Raw genomic sequence first — 20,842 nt, 5'->3', positions numbered from 1 at the left:
CATGAGTTAATAGTGATCTACACTGATCTAAACTACATTGAATCTCAGAACAAAACATTGGGCTGATAGAATCATTATTCACTTAGACCCAAAACATGTTAAGCTGATGGGGTCGTGTACATGAGCTCATAGCCGCAGGAAGTAGTTTGGGGGTGCTGCGATGTTTTGCCCGCACTACAGATGGATACATACAGTATCAGTCAAAAGTTTGGACACACCTACTCATGCATGGCTTTTCTTTATTTTTACTATTTTCTACATTGTATAATAATATGGAAGACATCAAAACTATGAAATGACACATATGGAATCATGTAGTAACCAAAAAAGTGTTAAACAAATCAAAATATATTTTATATTTGAGATTCTTCAAATAGCCACCCTTTGCCTTGATGACAGCTTTGCACACTCTTGGCATTCTCTCAACCAGCTTCAAGATGAATGCTTTTCCAACAGTCTTGAAGGAGTTCTCACATATGCTGAGCACTTGTTGGCTGCTTTTCCTTCACTCTGCCGATCCGACTCATCCCAAACCATCTCAAATGGGTTGAGGTCGGGAGATTGTGGAGGCCAGGTCATCTGATGCAGCACTCCATCACTCTCCTTCTTGGTAAAATAGCACTTACACAGCCTGGAGGTGTGTTGGGTCATTGTCCTGTTGAAAAACATATGATAGTCCTACTAAGCCCAAACCAGATGGGATGGCGTATTGCTGCAGAATGCTGTGGTAGCCATGCTGGTTAAGTGTGCCTTGAAGTCTAAATAAATCACACAGTGTCACCAACAAAGCACCCCGACACCATAACACCTCCTCCTCCATGCTTTACGGTGGGAACTACATATGCGGAGATCATCCGTTCACCTACACCGCGTCTCACAAAGACACGGCGGTTGGAACCAAAAATCTCCAATATGGACTCCAGACCAAAGGACAAATGTCCATTGCTCGTGTTTCTTGGCCCAAGCAGGTCTCTTCTTCTTATTGGTGTCCTTTAGTAGTGGTTTCTTTGCAGAAATTTGGCCATGAAGGCCTGATTCACACAGTCCCCTCTGAACAGTTGATGTTGAGATGTGTCTGTGACTTGAACTCTGTGAAGCATTTATTTGGGCTGCAATTTCTGAGGCTGGTAACTCTAACGAACTTATCCTCTGCAGCAGAGGTAACTCTGGGTCTTCCATTCCTGTGGCGGTCCTCATGAGAGCCAGTTTCATCATAGCACTTGATGGATTTTGCGACTGCACTTGAAGAAACTTTAAAAGTTCTTGAAATGTTCCGTATTGACTGACCATCATGTCTTAAAGTAACGATGGAATGTTGTTTCTTTTTGCTTATTTGAGCTGTTCTTGCCATAATATGGACTTGGTCTTTTACCAAATAGGGCTATCTTCTGTATACCACCCCTACCTTGTCACAACACAACTGATTGGCTCAAACACATTAAGAAGGAAATAAATTCCACAAATTAACTTTTAAGAAGGCACACCTGTTAATTGAAATGCATTCCAGGTGACTACCTCATGAAGCTGGTTGAGAGAATGCCAAGAGTGTGCAAAGCTGTCATCAAGACAACGGGTGGCTATTTGAAGAATCTCAAATATAAAATATTTTTTGATTTGTTTAACACTTTTTTGGTTACTATATGATTCCATATGTGTTATTTCATAGTTTTGATGTCTTCACTGTTATTCTACAATGTAAAAATAAAGAAAAACCCTTGAATGAGTAGGTGTGTCCAATCTTTTGACTGGTACTGTATGTCCGCTAACAGGACTAGTAAAGGCCCAGTGCACTACTTTTATGAAGAAAAAAGTACATATTTGTTTTTTATTCTGATTTTTCAGGGAGTGCTGTAACACCCTCAGCACCTCCACTGCATGAGCTGAGATACACAATGTAAATATCTTTTTTTATTATTGTTAGTCTGCAATAACTGGTATATTACTGTGTAATACCAGTTACTATATCCTATACAGTACTTTGTTGTATTACTGTGTGATACCATTTAACATGATATGTTGTTTACTACACAGTATATTGCTTATATTGTTATAGTGTGTCACGTTCGTTTAAGGATGAGTCAAACCAAGGCGCAGCTGAAATGCGTACATGTTTATTTAAATGATAAACACACGACAAAACAACAAACCAATGTAGTGTCTGAAGGTCTATGATTTTGCTGATATTTACAAATGGTGTAATAGATTAACTTTCCTCTGCTTTGCTGAAACATCTGGAAAGCATTACTACATAGGCTTCTTGGAATAGAGGACATTTGGAGATATGTGGAAGCCAGGGATTGGTCTGTCAAAAAACCACCCATCTTATGTTACATAGGATAAATACCATGTTTTGAACAAAGGACGAGGATAAATAACATATTAGGGATTGGGTCCGGTTATTCTCCAGATATCTGCAGATGTCTGTAAATTGACGCTGGAATCCTTTGATGGAATAAACCTTTATAATCAAAGTACAGCGTCAGCGGAATTCTTATCATCACAGCATAATTAGCAACATATTTGGAGACACCACACCAACGAAACGTGAAGTCCTAAGGCTTCACAAAAAACAAGCCTACTCACGGAACAAGATCCCACAACTAACTAGTGCCAATAGGCTGCCTAAGTATGATCCCCTATCAGAGACAACGAGCGACACCTGTCTCTGATTGGGAATCACACCCGGCCAAACATAGATATACAACACCTAGACTGGAACATAGAAAACACAACCTAGAATATTCACACCCTGACTCAACATATAAGAGTCCCCTGAGTCAGGGCGTGACATAGTGACTATCATACCTCCATTTATAATATTCCGTTTTATTTACTGCTGGTACATTTATGAAATGCATAGTGTATTTATTGTCCCCTTCATCCTACATTTCAAAACCATTCCCTTGCACTACTTTATCAATAGGGTTGTGTCTCACTAGCAGGACAAGGTGCCAGGTACCGTATGAGGTTCTCCCTCAAACAGATAGTACTTATTAATTGTTGCTTTGTTGGATTAGCTAGGTAAATAACAGGTTGCCTATCATGTCGTGCGTCCAAATAGCATTGACTAAAGTAGCCTAACATTTGATTACCTACATATCCAGCAGCAGGTATAGTAGATGACAACAAAACTTGTATTTTTCCATGGTTGTCTTTTTGTTTGTGGACTCTGAAGTCGAAACATCACCAGACTCGATTGTAGCAGCATCTTGATCCTGTTGTACACGGCTGGTAAGTGAGACCAACTCTGACAGAGCCCCATCACCGCTGCCTGATGGAAAAGTGACATCGTCGGTTGGCTCAGCAGTCGGTAGACTTAACTGAAGTGTCCTTCTCGAATGTTGGGACACTGGGGAGTAGCTACCTCTTCGTTTAGCCTCCTGGGTTGGCATTGTGAGGGAGCACCACTTCCGTCGTATTTTCGCCACAGTACTGGCTCTCTCTCGAAATAAACTCCAAAGTCTCGCCACTTCACGACTACTTTTGTAGTACCTTGTTAGAAGTGTGCGACACTTTTCGCAGACTGATTTAGGAACATCATCCCCTTCAGCAGCGATTGGACCAGTTATCTCCTCTAGTGCTGTAGTATAATCATATCGGTGCCGACGTCTTGGCATTAGAGATTGTGTTTGCACTTCCTATTGGGATAGTTTTCTCCACAAGAGCGACACATCAACCATAGATTTTAAGGGTGTATCATACTTTCTTCTTCTTGGTGAAGCAATTTGCTAGCTAGCTATGTCCTTTGCTAACTAGCTAGCTGTATTGTTTTTTTTCACCGCTGTGAAACAGGCAATAATAACTGAGAGTCCCATCCTGTATACTTTGTAAATTAATCATCAGGGCAAATTATGGAAAATGTGCACAATTATCGATATGTTATCTTATCTTACAAATAATAATTACAAGTATTTCTATGCGATATTATGTGATTTCTTTGTTTATAATTTTTTTTAAGGCTAAATGGTCAACAATGGGTTTTTTAAGCAGTTATTTTTTTTATTTTTACAGGGACAGTGCACGTTAATCAACGTTTCAGTAAAAGTGCAAGTTTTAGCGCGCCGGCTAATTTTCAACCACAGGTTATTAAAAACAATTACAATAACAATCCAGACAAGCAGTGAGCACATGCAGAGCAACATATGACAGGCAAGACGTAACATACAGACAGGCAGACAGACATGCAGGCAGACAGACAGACAGAGCAATAGCACAACAAGTAACAAAACAAAATCCATAAAAGCAACAAATGACAAATGATAACATGGAAAGCGACAATACACAGCTAAGTTTTATGCTCGATCCGAAAATGTGGTCGGAGGCGCCGTATGGATGGTGTGACGCAATCGCGGAGCCTCCAGAGGCACGCAGAGGCCAAATTGAGCTCAGTAGCGCATCGCCTTGCGCCTCTCAGATTTTGTGACAATGCTGAGGGCCTACAGCTCGGTATTGACATGATTGGTTGACGGTAGGCGAGGGGGGAGGTCCTGTATAAACACAAACTCACTTCCTTGACAACTTCCTTCACAACAGCTCTGCACTGCTCCGAAGCAGTATGTATGAATGCCCAGACTTCTGCAGAGGCCATATCACCGTAAATGCTGCTCAGCCAAAGTAGATGTCAGATTTACTTTTAAGAGTCCGCGTTTGCGCTGCTCAATTGCTCGTTTTTGAGTTGCGTGACCGGTCGAGACGCTTGAGGGAGGACGATCACATACATGTATTTGTAAAGCAGAGGACTCTGGTTCGAGCCAGATATGTGCCGAATCGGGAGGAAGTGGTACACGCTAAGCAAGCAGTGTGACTTCCTTTACACACCCGTTTCCCCACTTGTAATTACCACTTGAAGGGGCGTTCAAGTGTTTTTTTCCCCAGTCGTAAGTGGTAAATACCACCTTTACACTCTGTAATGAATGTAGTGTTAGTGTTGAATATAGGCAGGTCTTGTCAGTAGCACAACTAGCCACCAGATGGCGGGATAAAGATGAGAGAAAGCGGAGCCATCCCACTGGGCATAGACGTCAATTCAACGTCTACTCCACGACGTCATTTCATTGATTCAACCAATGTGTGCCCAGTGGGATGGGGGAACTCTTGTCTGTTTGATTGAATACAGGCCTGTAATTCAAATAGAAGAAAACACTGAAATATGTTACTGTGAAACTGTACTCACAATATAAGAGTGTCTTGACTTAGTGCTTTTTTCAATGCAAGCTGAGATATAATTCAGCCAGCCACTCTAAAAATCTGAAAGTGAGAAATTAAATGAAGTCGTAAACTATCTCTGGTATGATATTGCTTAACTTTTCATATTTGACAGACCAGTTTGAGGAGGAAAGCATTTTTGTGACTTTACACTAATCTCATTTATTGCTACATTCAACAGAACCATGTAATTAGAGAGTTGGGCCAATGTGGTTTCTTCATTATGATGTATTTACATGACAGTTGAACATTCTATGGCAGCCATGTTAGTTCCCCATTAACATTACATGGGGAATATTAAAACAATGCTATGCAACTGAATGTCTAGAATTAGAGCAATATTCAACATTCTAAAAGTTGACCAAACTCTAATGGCTCTGCAGTTAAAATGTGTTTGTCCATACTGTATTCTATTCATTCTACACTGCGTCATGGTGAAGTCAGATTGTTCCATATAAGGAGGTGGGGTTTGGAGAATTGATCGGGCCACGTCAAGAAAAGCACCCACATGTTGTACTGAACTAGTGCAGAGTAGGCTCTCGACAAGGATACAGCAACAGTAGGCTACCAGCTGAACTATCATAAACGGTATTAAGAGTTATAATTTCCACTCCTGTTTATTACAATGGACTGCGCTTTTGATCACTTGGATGCTGTTGGTTTTCTGGAGATTTGGCACCACTTTGATGCAGACGGTGAGAATTATCAATATTATAACCCAACCATGCGAGTTATGATTTGATAACTTGATATATGTTATTTTTGATGCAAAAATATGTTCTTTATGTAAAGAAAATGTTTAAAATGTATTCTAAAACTAACGAGAGTGTATTTTCAATGTTGTTCATGGTTCTACAGATAACGGTTACATTGAAGGGAAGGAGTTGGATCAATTTTTCCGTCACATGATGACGAAATTAGGTCCGGAGGTAAGTACACATCTTTTCCCCTCTATCTTTTGTCTATTCTATTAGCAGACTAATAATGCCCAACACATTTGAAGCACAGCAGGTGCATTTAGTCTATTTGCGAGTACTGCCAGAAACTAGTGTGCCCCTTTATAAATGATTCATAACAGATATATTATGATTATATATATCCACTTCTAAATATGGCTCACTGGTCCTCTAAAAAGTGTAATCGGAAGTTCCTTTATTGCAGATAGCATACAATGTTTTAAAGGCTCTGCCTCTGGTGTATTGTAAGTGGTGTGTCAATGTTGCCACTATGGGAGATTGCCAACAACATCTTATTTTTGTGTTAAGTATTTACAGTCGATCAATTTACTTTGTCTAGGTGAGTTAAGAAAATGATTCAATGGCCTACTACTGATGATTGAGCAGTAAATAAAACTATGGGTTTATACAGGAAAACAGCCAGTACTTTTCCCATGTATTGTGCATTAAAGGGCAGGGGTATCTTTAGTTATAGCTCTGTTCAAACAAAGGCTCTATTCAAACTTTTAGTATGTGTTTGTCTTTTTCCTGAGTGGGTTGAGCTGCTGTCCAGATGGGCTTAAGTATAACATTAGGATGCTACAGGCATCAGCCAACACAATTATGGGGATGCGTCCCAAATGTCTCCTTATTCCATATATAGTGCACTACTTTTGACCAGAGCCCATAGTGCACTAAATAGGGAATAGGGTGCCATTTGGGACACAGTGTTGGTGTTCTGACTATCTTCACAGTGGGTAGTCAGAGGGAAGTGATGGTTATGGTGTTTTTAATGGTTCATGCTTTAACAAATGGATGTGTAGAAAACAAAATATTGTTGTGATATTGTTAAAATACACTACCGGTCAAAAGTTTTAGAACACCTACTCATTCAAGGGTTTTTCTTTATTTGTACTATTTTCTACATTATATAATAACAGTGAAGACATCAAAACTATGAAATAACACATATGAAATCATGTAGTAACCAAAAAAGTGTTAAACAAAGTCTGTCAATACTGATATCTGACTCCATAAAGATGATTTAGTAATATGCATGAGACTATGGTTGAGTTACAGTAATAGGCTATCAAGAAAGGTATGAGAATGGAATACTAAAGGAAAGTAGATTTAATTACATTGTAAAAACGAACGATTCACATAAGCTTAAGTTACAATGCAATACCAGCATTATAAGATTATTATAGGCATGATCAGAGAGGGAGAGCAAGAGAGAGAAGTCACAGCATGAAAAGCCATGCCTCAAGAGGCCATGGGAAGGAGAGAGAAGGAGAGAGCGTGTATCTCACCACAGCAGGTCAGGAACAAAAAGAGAAAAACAGAATTAATCTAAGACCCCTTTATAACACCTGCTTTGTTGACCAATAGGATACTGTGAAAGTGAACTTCCAATCAGAACAACATACCTACAGGATGTAAAAAAAGTAAGGAGTCATAGTAACCGTGTTAGCTGTTGTTCTCGTCTCTCTCTGCCTGCAGGATAAGGTAACAGAGGAGAGGGTCCAGAGGCTGAAGCAGAGGTTCATGTCAGCCTATGATGTCACCGCAGACGGACGCCTGCAGATCCAGGAGGTAATGTCAACAGATGGATAGGTGGGAAACCTATAGCTATAACAATCTTAGGTACAGCCAACAGAACATGGACATCTCTGAGAGCCATGAGTGACACAAGCTGAAAAATGGCACAGGAACCTCAAGCTGTACTTCATAGGAGAGAGGAGGGGGATTGAGAGAGAGAGAGAGAGAGAGAGAGAGAGGTACCAATGTTCAATCCGAAAGTTTGCAACAGAAAAAGTGCTTTCATCCACTTTCAAAAGAAGACCAATTAATTTGACCACAAATCTCAAAGGCTTCCAGCTTTTATAAGTGGGGGGAAATGATCAATATATTTGTGTGGTTTCTGTGTGACGTTTTACAGTATATGGGAGTGATCACTCACAGTAAACACTCTGTCAGCCATCTGAAGTTGGCAGACAAGCCACACAGTCTCTTTGTGTGGTTGATGTGGAGAGTGCAGCGCTAGCAGCTAAGGGACGGGCAATGAAACCACCTAATGGGATGAACAATATACAGTTTGTAGAGATGGACTGATAGGTACTCAAACAAGACCCTTATATTACTTGTTTAATGTTCAGCATATATGACAGCCAATTGCATGACCAGATTCATCTTACACATAAATCAGCATAAATCACCTTTCATAGTTTTTTCTAAAATGAGTTATTTTTGGACAGTATTCTTGGTGCATAGTGCTGCAGTAGTAACCTACAGCTGGGATGGGATGTATCCTCATGGTCTCTCTCTCTCTCTCTCTCTCTCTCTCTCTCTCTCTCTCTCTCTCTCTCTCTCTCTCTCTCTCTCTCTCTCTCTCTCTCTCTCTCTCTCTCTCTCTCTCTCTCTCTCTCTCTCTCTCTCTCTCTCTCTCTCTCTCTCTCTCTCTCTCTCTCTCAATGTAATCCTCTAATGCAGTGCAAATATAATTAAGACTAAGAGGGGGCTGCACACAATCCCGTTGGGCACTCAGTACGGTTAGATCTGGATGCCTGCCAGGGACACAGTTAGTGGGTCTGATGTATTGCTGCCATGTCACTGGCATCATACTTCACGGTCTCTCTGGGAAAAAGGTGCAGCTTCAGTGATTCAGTTAGAGAGGAGCGAAGCAACAGTTAGAGACATTGACTCTCGGCTTGTTGCATGGGAGGTCAGCTGGGCTGGGAGAGACTCACTGCACAGCTGCTGCTGTCTTAAGGATGGTTTCTCTCTCATCTTACTTCCACTGATATCTTGCTGATAACTGTGGTGCAATTATCGGGATATGCGGTTGAATGCACTTTACTTGAATTCACATATTGTAAGTGACTCTGGATAAGAGCATCTGCTAAATGTTAATTAAGCAATAGGGCATGAGGGGGTGTGGTATATGGCCAATATACCACGGCTAAGGGCTGTTCTTAAGCATGACACAATGCGGAGTGCCTGGAGACAGCCCTTAGCCGTGGTATATTGGCCATATACCACAAACCCCCAAGGTGCTTTATTGATATTATAAACTGGTTACCAACTTAATTAGAGCAGTAAAAATAAATGTTTTGTCATACCCGTGGTATATGGTCTGATATACCACAGCTGTCAGCCAATCAGCATTCAGGGCTCGAACCACCCAGTTTATAATGTTTATTTGATTGTGTTGCAGTTGGCCATGATGATCCTGCCAGAGGATGAGAACTTCCTCCTGGTGTTCCGCAGGGAAGCCCCTCTGGACAACAGTGTAGACTTTATGAAGGTAAGAAGCCCCTCTGGACAACAGTGTAGACTTTATGAAGGTGAGAGAAGCCCCTCTGGACAACAGTGTAGACTTTATGAAGGTGAGAGAAGCCCCTCTGGACAACAGTGTAGACTTTATGAAGGAAAGAAGCCCCTTTGGACAACAGTGTAGACTTTATGAAGGTAAGATGCCCCTCTGGACAACAGTGTAAACTTTGGTGAGGTTATATTGATGTCAATTGGAGATTTATGTAAAATGTGTGTGCAGATCTCATATTAGGATTCTGCCATTAGTGAGTATATGTGATACAGGAAGAAAACCTGCAGTTGGATGTTCAGGAAAGGTCTGTGTGGTGATCTGTTGGAATGGTCTGTGTGGTGATCTGTTGGAATGGTCTGTGTGTTGATCTGTTAGAATGGTCTGTGTGGTGATCTGTTGGAATGGTCCGTGTGGTGATCTGTTGGAATGGCCTGTTTGGTGATCTGTGTACCTGCCAGATCTGTAGAACAAGATATGTGAGATATAATTTGTAATTTACGGAAAGTATGTTCGCAGTTCCTTGTTCTATGTTTTTTGGTGTGGCTATCACAGTAACTCTGAAGAAGACAAAGAACTCAGCATCACCTCAACTGGATAAGCACCTTAATGCGTACTAAAGTCATTGGTGGCAGGTATTTGTATTTACAGCAGTAGTAACTGATTGTCCTTCTTGTCTCTGTAGATCTGGAGAAAGTATGATGCTGACAGCAGTGGATACATATCAGCTGTAGAGCTGAAGGTAATGTTGTTTAACTCCACTCCTACACACAGAAGGTAATGTTGTTTAACTCCACTCCTACACACAGAAGGTAATGTTGTTTAACGCCACTCCTACACACAGAAGGTAATGTTGTTTAACTCCCACTCCTACACACAGAAGATAATGTTGTTTAACTCCACTCCTACACACAGATGGTAATGTTGTTTAACTCCCACTCCTACACACAGAAGGTAATGTTGTTTAACTCCCACTCCTACACACAGAAGATAGTGTTGTTTAACACCCACTCCTACACACAGAAGATAATGTTGTTTAACTCCACTCCTACACACAGAAGGTAATGTTGTTTAACTCCACTCCTACACACAGAAGGTAATGTTGTTTAACTCCACTCCTGCACACAGAAGGTAATGTTGTTTAACTCCCACTCCTACACACAGAAGGGAATGTTTTTTTTAACTCCACTCCTACACACAGAAGGTAATGTTGTTTAACTCCCACTCCTACACATAGAAGGTAGTGTTGTTTAACTCCCACTCCTACACACATAAGGTGATGTTGTTTAACTCCCACTCCTACACACAGAAGGTAATGTTGTTTAACTCCCACTCCTACACACAGAAGGTAATGTTGTTTAACTCCCACTCCTACACACAGAAGGTGATGTTGTTTAACTCCCACTCCTACACACAGAAGGTAATGTTGTTTAACTCCCACTCCTACACACAGAAGGTAATGTTGTTTAACTCCACTCCTACACACAGAAGGGAATGTTTTTTAACTCCACTCCTACACACAGAAGGTAATGTTGTTTAACTCCCACTCCTACACACAGAAGGTGATGTTGTTTAACTCCACTCCTACACACAGATGGTAATGTTGTTTAACTCCCACTCCTACACACAGAAGGTAATGTTGTTTAACTCCACTCCTACACACAGAAGGTAATGTTGTTTAACTCCACTCCTACACACAGAAGGTAATGTTGTTTAACTCCACTCCTGCACACAGAAGGTAATGTTGTTTAACTCCCACTCCTACACACAGAAGGGAATGTTTTTTTTAACTCCACTCCTACACACAGAAGGTAATGTTGTTTAACTCCCACTCCTACACATAGAAGGTAGTGTTGTTTAACTCCCACTCCTACACACAGAAGGTGATGTTGTTTAACTCCCACTCCTACACACAGAAGGTAATGTTGTTTAACTCCCACTCCTACACACAGAAGGTAATGTTGTTTAACTCCCACTCCTACACACAGAAGGTGATGTTGTTTAACTCCCACTCCTACACACAGAAGGTGATGTTGTTTAACTCCCACTCCTACACACAGAAGGTAATGTTGTTTACCTCCCACTCCTACACACAGAAGGTAATGTTGTTTAACTCCCACTCCTACACACAGAAGGGAATGTTTTTTAAACTCCACTCCTACACACAGAAGGTAATGTTGTTTAACTCCCACTCTTACACATAGAAGGTAGTGTTGTTTAACTCCCACTCCTACACACAGAAGATAATGTTGTTTAACTCCACTCCTACACACAGAAGGTAATGTTGTTTAACTCCACTTCTGCACACAGAAGGTAATGTTGTTTAACTCCCACTCCTACACACAGAAGGGAATGTTTTTTAAACTCCACTCCTACACACAGAAGGTAATGTTGTTTAACTCCCACTCCTACACATAGAAGGTAGTGTTGTTTAACTCCCACTCCTACACACAGAAGGTGATGTTGTTTAACTCCCACTCCTACACACAGAAGGTAATGTTGTTTAACTCCCACTCCTACACACAGAAGGTAATGTTGTTTAACTCCACTCCTACACACAGAAGGGAATGTTTTTTAACTCCACTCCTACACACAGAAGGTAATGTTGTTTAACTCCCACTCCTACACACAGAAGGTGATGTTGTTTAACTCCCACTCCTACACACAGAAGGTAATGTTGTTTACCTCCCACTCCTACACACAGAAGGTAATGTTGTTTACCTCCCACTCCTACACTCAGAAGGTGATGTTGTTTAACTCCCACTCCTACACACAGAAGGTAATGTTGTTTAACTCCACTTCTGCACACAGAAGGTAATGTTGTTTAACTCCCACTCCTACACACAGAAGGGAATGTTTTTTTAACTCCACTCCTACACACAGAAGGTAATGTTGTTTAACTCCCACTCCTACACATAGAAGGTAGTGTTGTTTAACTCCCACTCCTACACACAGAAGGTGATGTTGTTTAACTCCCACTCCTACACACAGAAGGTAATGTTGTTTAACTCCCACTCCTACACACAGAAGGTAATGTTGTTTAACTCCCACTCCTACACACAGAAGGGAATGTTGTTTAACTCCACTCCTACACACAGAAGGAGATGTTGTTTAACTCCCACTCCTACACGCAGAAGGTGATGTTGTTTAACTCCCACTCCTACACACAGAAGGTAATGTTGTTTAACTCCCACTCCTACACACAGAAGGTAATGTTGTTTACCTCCCACTCCTACACTCAGGAGGTGATGTTGTTTAACTCCCACTCCTACACACAGAATCACCACTGACCAAACAAGACACATAAGGGGGATGCCTCAGTGTTGTCACTGATTTCTCTGTGAGATATGGAATGAATGTGGATGTTGTGTTCAAGCCCTACAAGAAAGAAAAGAAAGAAAGACGGAACGAAAAGAGAGACAGATTACACAATCTATTATTCTATCAGTCTTCCCCAGCATCCTTCACTCTACAGAGACCTCAGCCTTCTCCAGCCTCCTTCACTCTACAGAGACCTCAGCCTTCTCCAGCCTCCTTCACTCTACAGAGACCTCAGTCTTCCCCAGCATTCTTCACTCTACAGAGACCTCAGTCTTCCCCAGCATCCTTCACTCTACAGAGACCTCAGCCTTCTCCAGCCTCCTTCACTCTACAGAGACCTCAGCCTTCCCCAGCCTTTCACTCTACAGAGACCTCAGTCTTCCCCAGCCTCCTTCACTCTACAGAGACCTCAGTCTTCCCCAGCCTCCTTCACTCTACAGAGACCTCAGTCTTCCCCAGCCTCCTTCACTCTACAGAGACCTCAGTCTTCCCCAGCCTCCTTCACTCTACAGAGACCTCAGTCTTCACCAGCCTCCTTCACTCTACACTCATACAAAAAAAGGTGGTATCTAGAACCTTAAAGGGTTCTTCGGCTGTCCCCATAGGAGAACCCTTTGAAGAACCCTTTTTGGTTGCAAGTAGAACCCTTTTGGGCTCCATGTAAAACCAAAAAGGGTTCTACCTGGAACCAAAAAGGGTTCTACATAGAACCAAAAATGTTCTCCTATGGGGACAGCCAAAGAACCCTTTTGGAACCATTTTTCCTAAGAGTGTACTTTGTGAAGGTGAAGGTTTAGGTGGAGGTGTATAGTTGTAATAAATAAACAGAAGGAAACCTCCTTACAAAAGGGACATCTTCAGTAGTGGCCTTGGAGGTTGCAGCTGAGCAGTGGGGTCCTTCTGCATTTCTCTTTAAACAATTCTGTTTCTTTATATTTATCAAACCATGTTAGATCTGATTTCAGTGAATCAGGAAATAAACCAATAAACCATGCCCTTTTTATCTCTTCTCTCCTTCTTTGTAAACAGGGTTTCCTGAAGGACTTGTTCCAGCAGCACGGGAAGGCTGTGTCCTCCAGCAAACTGGATGAGTACACAGACGCAATGGTAAAACAACAGTCTCGTAGCCCTTTCCTGCAGTCAAATGACCAAATCGCCCCCTAGTGGCCTCATTGGTGGAATGTTATTAATATTTGTCATAATTTCATAATTAATAAATACTATTTCAAAACAAATGCTGAAAATGTTATTCCTCTTGGTTCCTGGAGGTACTAAAGACATCCTCTTGGTTCCTGGAGGAACATAGGGCCTGCACTAAAGTTATACTCTTGGTTCCTGGAGGAACATAGGGCCTGTACTAAAGATATCCTCTTGGTTCCTGGAGGAACATAGGGCCTGTACTAAAGTTATCCTCTTGGTTCCTGGAGGAGGATAGGGCCTGTACTAAAGATATCCTCTTAGTTCTTGGAGGGACATAGGGCCTGTACTAAAGTTATCCTCTTGGTTCCTGGAGGAAGATAGAGCCTGTACTAAAGATATCCTCTTGGTTCCTGGAGGGACATAGGGCCTGTACTTTTGACTCCCGAGTGGCGCAGTGGTCTAAGGCACTGCATCGCAGTGCTAGCTGTGCCACTAGAGATCCTGGTTCGAGTCCAGGCTCTGTCGCAGCCGGCCGCGACCGGGAGACCCATGGGCGGCACACAATTGGTCCAGCGTCGTCCAAGGTAGGGGAGGGTTTGGCCTGCAGGAATGTGGGTTCGTTTCCCACGGGGGGCCAGTATGAAAAAATTTATGCATTCACTAACTGTAAGTCGCTCTGGATAAGAGTGTCTGCTAAATGACTAAAATGTAAAAATAATGTACTAAAGATATCCTCTTGGTTCCTGGAGGAGGATAGGTACTAAAGTTATCCTCTTGGTTCCTGGAGGGACATAGGGCCTGTAATAAAGATATCCTCTTGGTTCCTGGAGGAAGATAGAGCCTGTACTAAATATATCCTCTTAGTTCCTGAAGGAAGCTGTACTAAAGATATCCTCTTGGTTCCTGGAGGAAGCTGTACTGAAGATATCCTCTTGGTTCGTGGAGGAAGCTGTACTGAAGATATCCTCTTGGTTCCTGGAGGAAGCTGTACTAAAGATATCCTCTTGGTTCCTGGAGGAAGCTGTACTAAAGATATCCTCTTGGTTCCTGGAGGAAGCTGTACTAAAGATATCCTCTTGGTTCCTGGAGGAAGATAGGGCCTGTACTAAATATATACTCTTGGTTCCTGGAGGAAGATAGGGCCTGTACTAAAGATATCCTCTTGGTCCCTGTTGCCAGTCTTGGGATGCTTCCTTTCCCTTTTGGCCATGACACACAGTCTTTATAGTCTCTTACCCACTGATTTACAGTATCTCTCTCCAGTGTGTGTAAAATAAGTTAACTCAAGCACTACGTCTAATCAACCTCATGCAGTCATCAGTCTCTAGAACCATACATGCCGGCCAAACTAACGTTATTCTTGGCTCTTTCAGAGTGCCTTTCAGGTCACTGAACGTGGTATAGATTCAGCAGGCAAATATGTGACGTCATTACAACCAGATTTCAACCAAACATCATTTCAACCAACTTTGTAAAATGTACAGGAACTTCAGGATGTTCAAAATGTATGTGGCTTGTGCCCAGATTCCTGTCAAAGGGTAATCGCAATATACTGTTACCTGTCACCGACTGTTTTTTCCAATCTATCTATACCCTGAGGCCTGTTCCATTCTCTGAAAACTTTGTAACTTTTGCTCTAACTTTAAATGGACTTCCCTGACTCAGATTCCCATTTAGGAGAAAATGGCTTCATCCTACAGCCAGGTGTGGTCTCTCTCTCCAGTTCATCAGACAGGGGATGCGTCCCAAATGCCACCCTATTCCCTATGGGCCCTGGTCAAAAGTTGTGCACTATATAGGGAATAGGGTGTACATTTGGGACTGTGACAGGGCTATGTTGTGGCAGCCAACAGCAGATCACTCTGTCCAGCTGTATTAATCATCTCATCTAACAGACTGAGATATTAGATTACCAGTGTCTGGCGGGAGACTGTTACACCTCTCATACCAATTCACTCTGTCTGTCTCTCACCCTGGCCTGGTCTGGCATCACCTCGTTCTCGTTAGAGGACTTCTAACCTGTCTATGATATTCATTTTCAAAAGAGAGTGGCTGTCAAAATGGCAGGTTGACGTTTATTGTGATGAGTCTTGCCTTGGAGGCAGAGCTGAGAGATTCCCCCTTAGATAGGCTAGCTGCAAAGTCAAAATTAGCTATATTGTAAAAATGTATGAAAACAAAAATGTGCCTTTAAGGATAGGGTTAGGTATTAGGCTTAGCAGTGTGGTTAAGGTTAGGGTTAGGTATTAGTCTTAGCAGTGTGGTTAGGGTTAGGCATTAGGCTTAGCAGTGTGGTTAAGGTTAGGGTTAGGCATTAGGCTTAGCAGTGTGGTTAAGGTTAGGGTTAGGTATTAGGCTTAGCAGTGTGGTTAAGGTTAGGGTTAGGCTTGCAGTGTGGTTAGGGTTAGGCTTAGCAGTGTGGTTAAGGTTAGGGTTAGGCTTAGCAGTGTGGTTAAGGTTAGGGTTAGGTTTAATGACGTTGTGGCATTGCCAGCTAGTGACCACTCTGCAGACCTGCCTCCAGAACAAGATTCATAATAAAAAACGCTAAAACGCTAACCTGCGTCAAAATTTGTTGATTTGTACTCAGATCTAAACCATTGACAAACATGTTTAGTTGTCTTTTTTAAGCAGGAAAACCAGTAATCGCCAAATATATTTAATATCTCCATTGGTCTTTCTTGAAACAAAATTGCACATGTTTTATTATGCATAAATTCAATTTTTCTTACAGATGAACATTTTTGACAAAAATAAGGATGGTCGCTTGGATCTGAACGATTTGGCCAGGTACTTCTGATTGACTATATTAAAATTCTGAATACTGTAGTACCAATACCTTTTCTGACTATGCTGTTTTGCTTGATCAAAATGTTGTTAATTTAATGTTTTCCTTTAGGATCCTGGCTCTAGAAGAGAACTTCATGTTACAGTTCAAAATGGATGTGAGTTCAGTTGATGTGTTCTCCTAATGCTCATTACAGTCTAATGCAAAATCTTCTTAGGAAATGGAAGATGAAACTAACATAATTTACTCTGTTTACAGGCCTCCAGTCAAGAAGACAGAAAGAGAGACTTTGACAAAATATTCAACCACTATGATGTTGTGAGTATAGACAGAGTACCTTGGGGCTGAGATGTTGGATTTGATTTGCAGGGCAACTGCTTCCTCTATATTGTCTGTAAATTAAATATGAGTTGCAAAACAAGGATGTTTGGTCTGCAATTTTGGCATGATGCTCTTTTAATATGTTCTATGTTCTCTCTTCTCCATTGGTCAGAGTAACACCAGAGCTTTTAATGAGTTCTATGTTCTCTCTTCTCCATTGGTCAGAGTAACACCAGAGCTTTTAATGAGTTCTATGTTCTCTCTTCTCCATTGGTCAGAGTAACACCGGAGCTTTGGAAGGTCCAGAGGTGGATGGCTTTGTAAAAGACATGATGGAACTGGTCAGGGTAAGTTGTGGGGAAGAATATCAGACAATATCTTTATGAATGTGCCACAAACATGTTCCTATTATAATCGACTGTATGTCTTTGTGAAAGTCATGTGTTTGTAATAACATGGGACAATATGGTGTTGGGAAAGGTAGAAGACACATTTTCGTTCAAACCAATGGACAATAAAGTATCTATTGTATTATTCTATTGTATTGTATATCTTTGAGTCAGTCTTAAACATGCTCCTATATGATACCTATTGTGTATGTCCTTGTCATGAACATACTTCTATCTGATACATCTCTGTCCTGGCTGGTCCTAAGGACATCTATTGTGTCCAGTGTTCTCTGTCCTGGCTGGTCCTAAGGACATCTATTGTGTCAAGTGTTCTCTGTATCCATCAAAAACAGATGAAATGCTCCTTGACCTTCACCTCTTGGCCTCAAGGAACTTACAGAATATATTAACTTTAGGCCACACATTCAATAGATATTTATTGTCCCGGAAGAGCAATTTTTGTGCAACATTAAATACATCTACACAAACATCGTTTCACTACTAATGCCTTTTAACTGTTGATCTTCCATCCAGCCCAGCATCACTGGTCCAGAGCTGGACAAACTGAGGGCTGTGCTGCTGGGACACTGTGACGTCAACAAAGATGGAAAGATCCAGAGGAATGAGCTAGCACTGTGCCTGGGAATGAAGGCCAAAAAGGCCTAGTACCCCTCTTCATCATACAGAGAAGAGAAGACCTACTATTGACCCTTCCCCTCACTCTGATGCATCCAGCACAGCCATAACTGATCCTTCCCCTCACTCTGATGTATCCACAACAGCCATAACTTTCTGTCTAATCTTCAAAAACAAAGATGACGAAGACGACAGCTGCCAGTGTTTTTGCATGTTGTGGGATAAGCACTGTTCTTAATTATATCTATTGTATTTTCTTGTGATAGATGCAAATGAATACAGAATAATACAGGTAGCCTACTGGTAAATGAATACAGAATAATACAGGTAGCCTTCTGGTAAATGAATACAGAATAATACAGGTAGCCTACTGGTAAATGAATACAGAATAATACAGGTAGCCTACTGGTAAATGAATACAGAATAATACAGGTAGCCTACTGGTAAATTAATACAGAATAATACAGGTAGCCTACTGGTAAATTAATACAGAATAATACAGGTAGCCTACTGGTAAATGAATACAGAATAATACAGGTAGCCTACCGGGCAATGAATACAGAATAATACAGGTAGCCTTCTGGTAAATGAATACAGAATAATACAGGTAGCCTACTGGGCAATGAATACAGAATAATACAGGTAGCCTACTGGTAAATGAATACAGAATAATACAGGTAGCCTACTGGGCAATGAATACAGAATAATACAGGTAGCCTACTGGTAAATGAATACAGAATAATACAGGTAGCCTACTGGGCAATGAATACAGAATAATACAGGTAGCCTACTGGTAAATTAATACAGAATAATACAGGTAGCCTACTGGTAAATTAATACAGAATAATACAGGTAGCCTACTGGTAAATGAATACAGAATAATACAGGTAGCCTACTGGTAAATGAATACAGAATAATACAGGTAGCCTACTGGGCAATGAATACAGAATAATACAGGTAGCCTTCTGGTAAATGAATACAGAATAATACAGGTAGCATACTGGGCAATGAATACAGAATAATACAGGTAGCCTACTGGTAAATGAATACAGAATAATACAGGTAGCCTACTGGGCAATGAATACAGAATAATACAGGTAGCCTACTGGTAAATGAATACAGAATAATACAGGTAGCCTACTGGTAAATGAATACATAATAATACAGGTAGCCTACTGGTAAATGAAAGTGTATCTATTTGAAAAAGGCAGGAGAATGTTCAATGTTCAAGACTGTGTTGTGAATTATGCTTATTTTCCTTGTTGTGTTTTGTTGGCCATAGCTGTAAGTGTAGTACTGTATTGTACATTAGGTGGGTTGCTGTTTTTAATATTAAATGATGATGTTTAACAATGACGATTCAATCAAGAATAGTGGGACTTGGTGTTTTGTACTTTGTTACAGATACATTTAACATTAGTGCGTACAATATTGCATGTGTATAAAGGACCATGCATAGCATTCATACTGCTGGGCGTTGGGTAGCCTAGTGGTTAAGAGCATTGGGCCAGTTACCGAAATGTTACACTTCTGTTAATTATATAGCGCCACTAAATATGCACATTATATTTACTTAACCTAAGGATCATCAACTAGATTCAGCCGCGGGCCGTTTTTTTCTTGAGCGGATGGTCGGGGGGCCGGAACATAATTACAGATAATTTGTAGACTGCAAATGTGACGGCAAGAAGCCCAAACAGATATAATATTTAACTAAAACATAATTATTTCAAGCCTTGCCTACATTTGTATATGAACACATATCTCTCTCTCTATTATGCGTGGGAATACTTGGGAACAGAGTTCTTAAATTAAAATCACCTGGAGCTGATTGTTTTGGGCTCAGAAAACTTTGTGGGCCAAATAAAAACACCAGTTGGCGCACCCTAACTTAACTCATTTACATAGGGTGGAGATATAGCACTTACAGTCCTTCGTGACCTTAGAACATAATCCAGAGATTAAATAGAAGCTACTTTTGACCAGGAAGACCCATAATGCTCTGGTCAAAAGTAGTGCACTATTTAAGGAATAGTGTGCAATTTGGAACACAGAGTGTAACAGCTGCTGGAGGGCTGACAGGTTCCCTCCATGCTACAGTAATGGTTTGTATGGTCTTTGCTGTTTTCTGGGGAAGAGAGGGAGGTATATTACAGGACTGATTTGATTGTGGTAAACAAACTGGTTATCTAAAAAGGAACTCCCTTCAAAATATTTCAGCTGCATTCGGATCCATCAATAGATAGATGAGAGTCCTTGTGTAAACGTTGTGGAGGGAAGGGCTCGTAGGGCTTTGGTCAAAAGTAGTGCACTATATAGGGAATAAGGTGCCATTTGGGCCTCAGATGTAATGAAGTGAACACAGCTTGTGCTCCAGTTGAGAGTTTAGGTCACCATAGAAACCCATTCATTCATTCAGGAGTGGTTGGGTGGGTGGGATATCTGAATCATCATGCACCTGATAGAATAAACATGGTTTAGTCATCAACATCGGGTGTGTTTTCCTACATTGCCTGTATACAGAAAGGAAACTACAAACCACAAAACATGACAGTATCTCTGAGCCTCATATGACCAAAATACATTTTGGGGGCTGCAGCAGATTTCCTGTAAGCAGCTGATAAAACCATGCACTGATCTAATTGTATAAATAAAACACTTGACAGGATGTTCGTTGTATGTTGGAGAAAACACAATATTGTGTCAGATGCTGTCTTTATGTGACTGACAAAACTCTCAGAATGCATATATAATAGTTTAGTTTAGTTGATTAGGATCACAAAAC

General features: G+C 41.1%; 1 protein-coding gene across 3 annotated transcripts; it reads left to right on the top strand.

Annotated features, from left to right (window-relative positions):
* The first annotated feature begins 5,685 nt into the window (after positions 1–5,685).
* Positions 5,686–19,428, top strand: LOC121586064 (secretagogin-like). Of its 3 annotated transcripts, none has more exons than XR_006003910.1 (12): positions 5,686–5,900; positions 6,064–6,134; positions 7,641–7,733; positions 9,355–9,444; positions 10,148–10,204; positions 13,813–13,890; positions 16,658–16,713; positions 16,823–16,868; positions 16,970–17,029; positions 17,311–17,379; positions 17,956–18,839; positions 19,015–19,428. XR_006003910.1 is itself a non-coding variant. In XM_041902517.1 (11 exons), exons 1-11 carry the CDS (start codon positions 5,831–5,833, stop codon positions 18,085–18,087), a joined length of 822 nt encoding a protein of 273 aa, XP_041758451.1. In that variant the 5' UTR covers positions 5,686–5,830; the 3' UTR covers positions 18,088–19,428. The 3 variants fall into 3 exon arrangements, 1 of the variants encoding a protein (XP_041758451.1); XR_006003909.2 differs by lacking the exon at positions 19,015–19,428 and having other exon boundaries at positions 17,956–18,594; positions 18,630–18,650; XM_041902517.1 differs by having other exon boundaries at positions 17,956–19,428.
* Positions 19,429–20,842: the final 1,414 nt, after the last annotated feature.

This window comes from Coregonus clupeaformis, chromosome 17 (genome assembly GCF_020615455.1).
Source record: "Coregonus clupeaformis isolate EN_2021a chromosome 17, ASM2061545v1, whole genome shotgun sequence".
In the NCBI taxonomy this organism is placed as follows: domain Eukaryota; kingdom Metazoa; phylum Chordata; class Actinopteri; order Salmoniformes; family Salmonidae; genus Coregonus; species Coregonus clupeaformis.
Note: the sequence above shows the minus strand (reverse complement) of the source record. Positions and strands in the feature narration are given on the sequence as shown.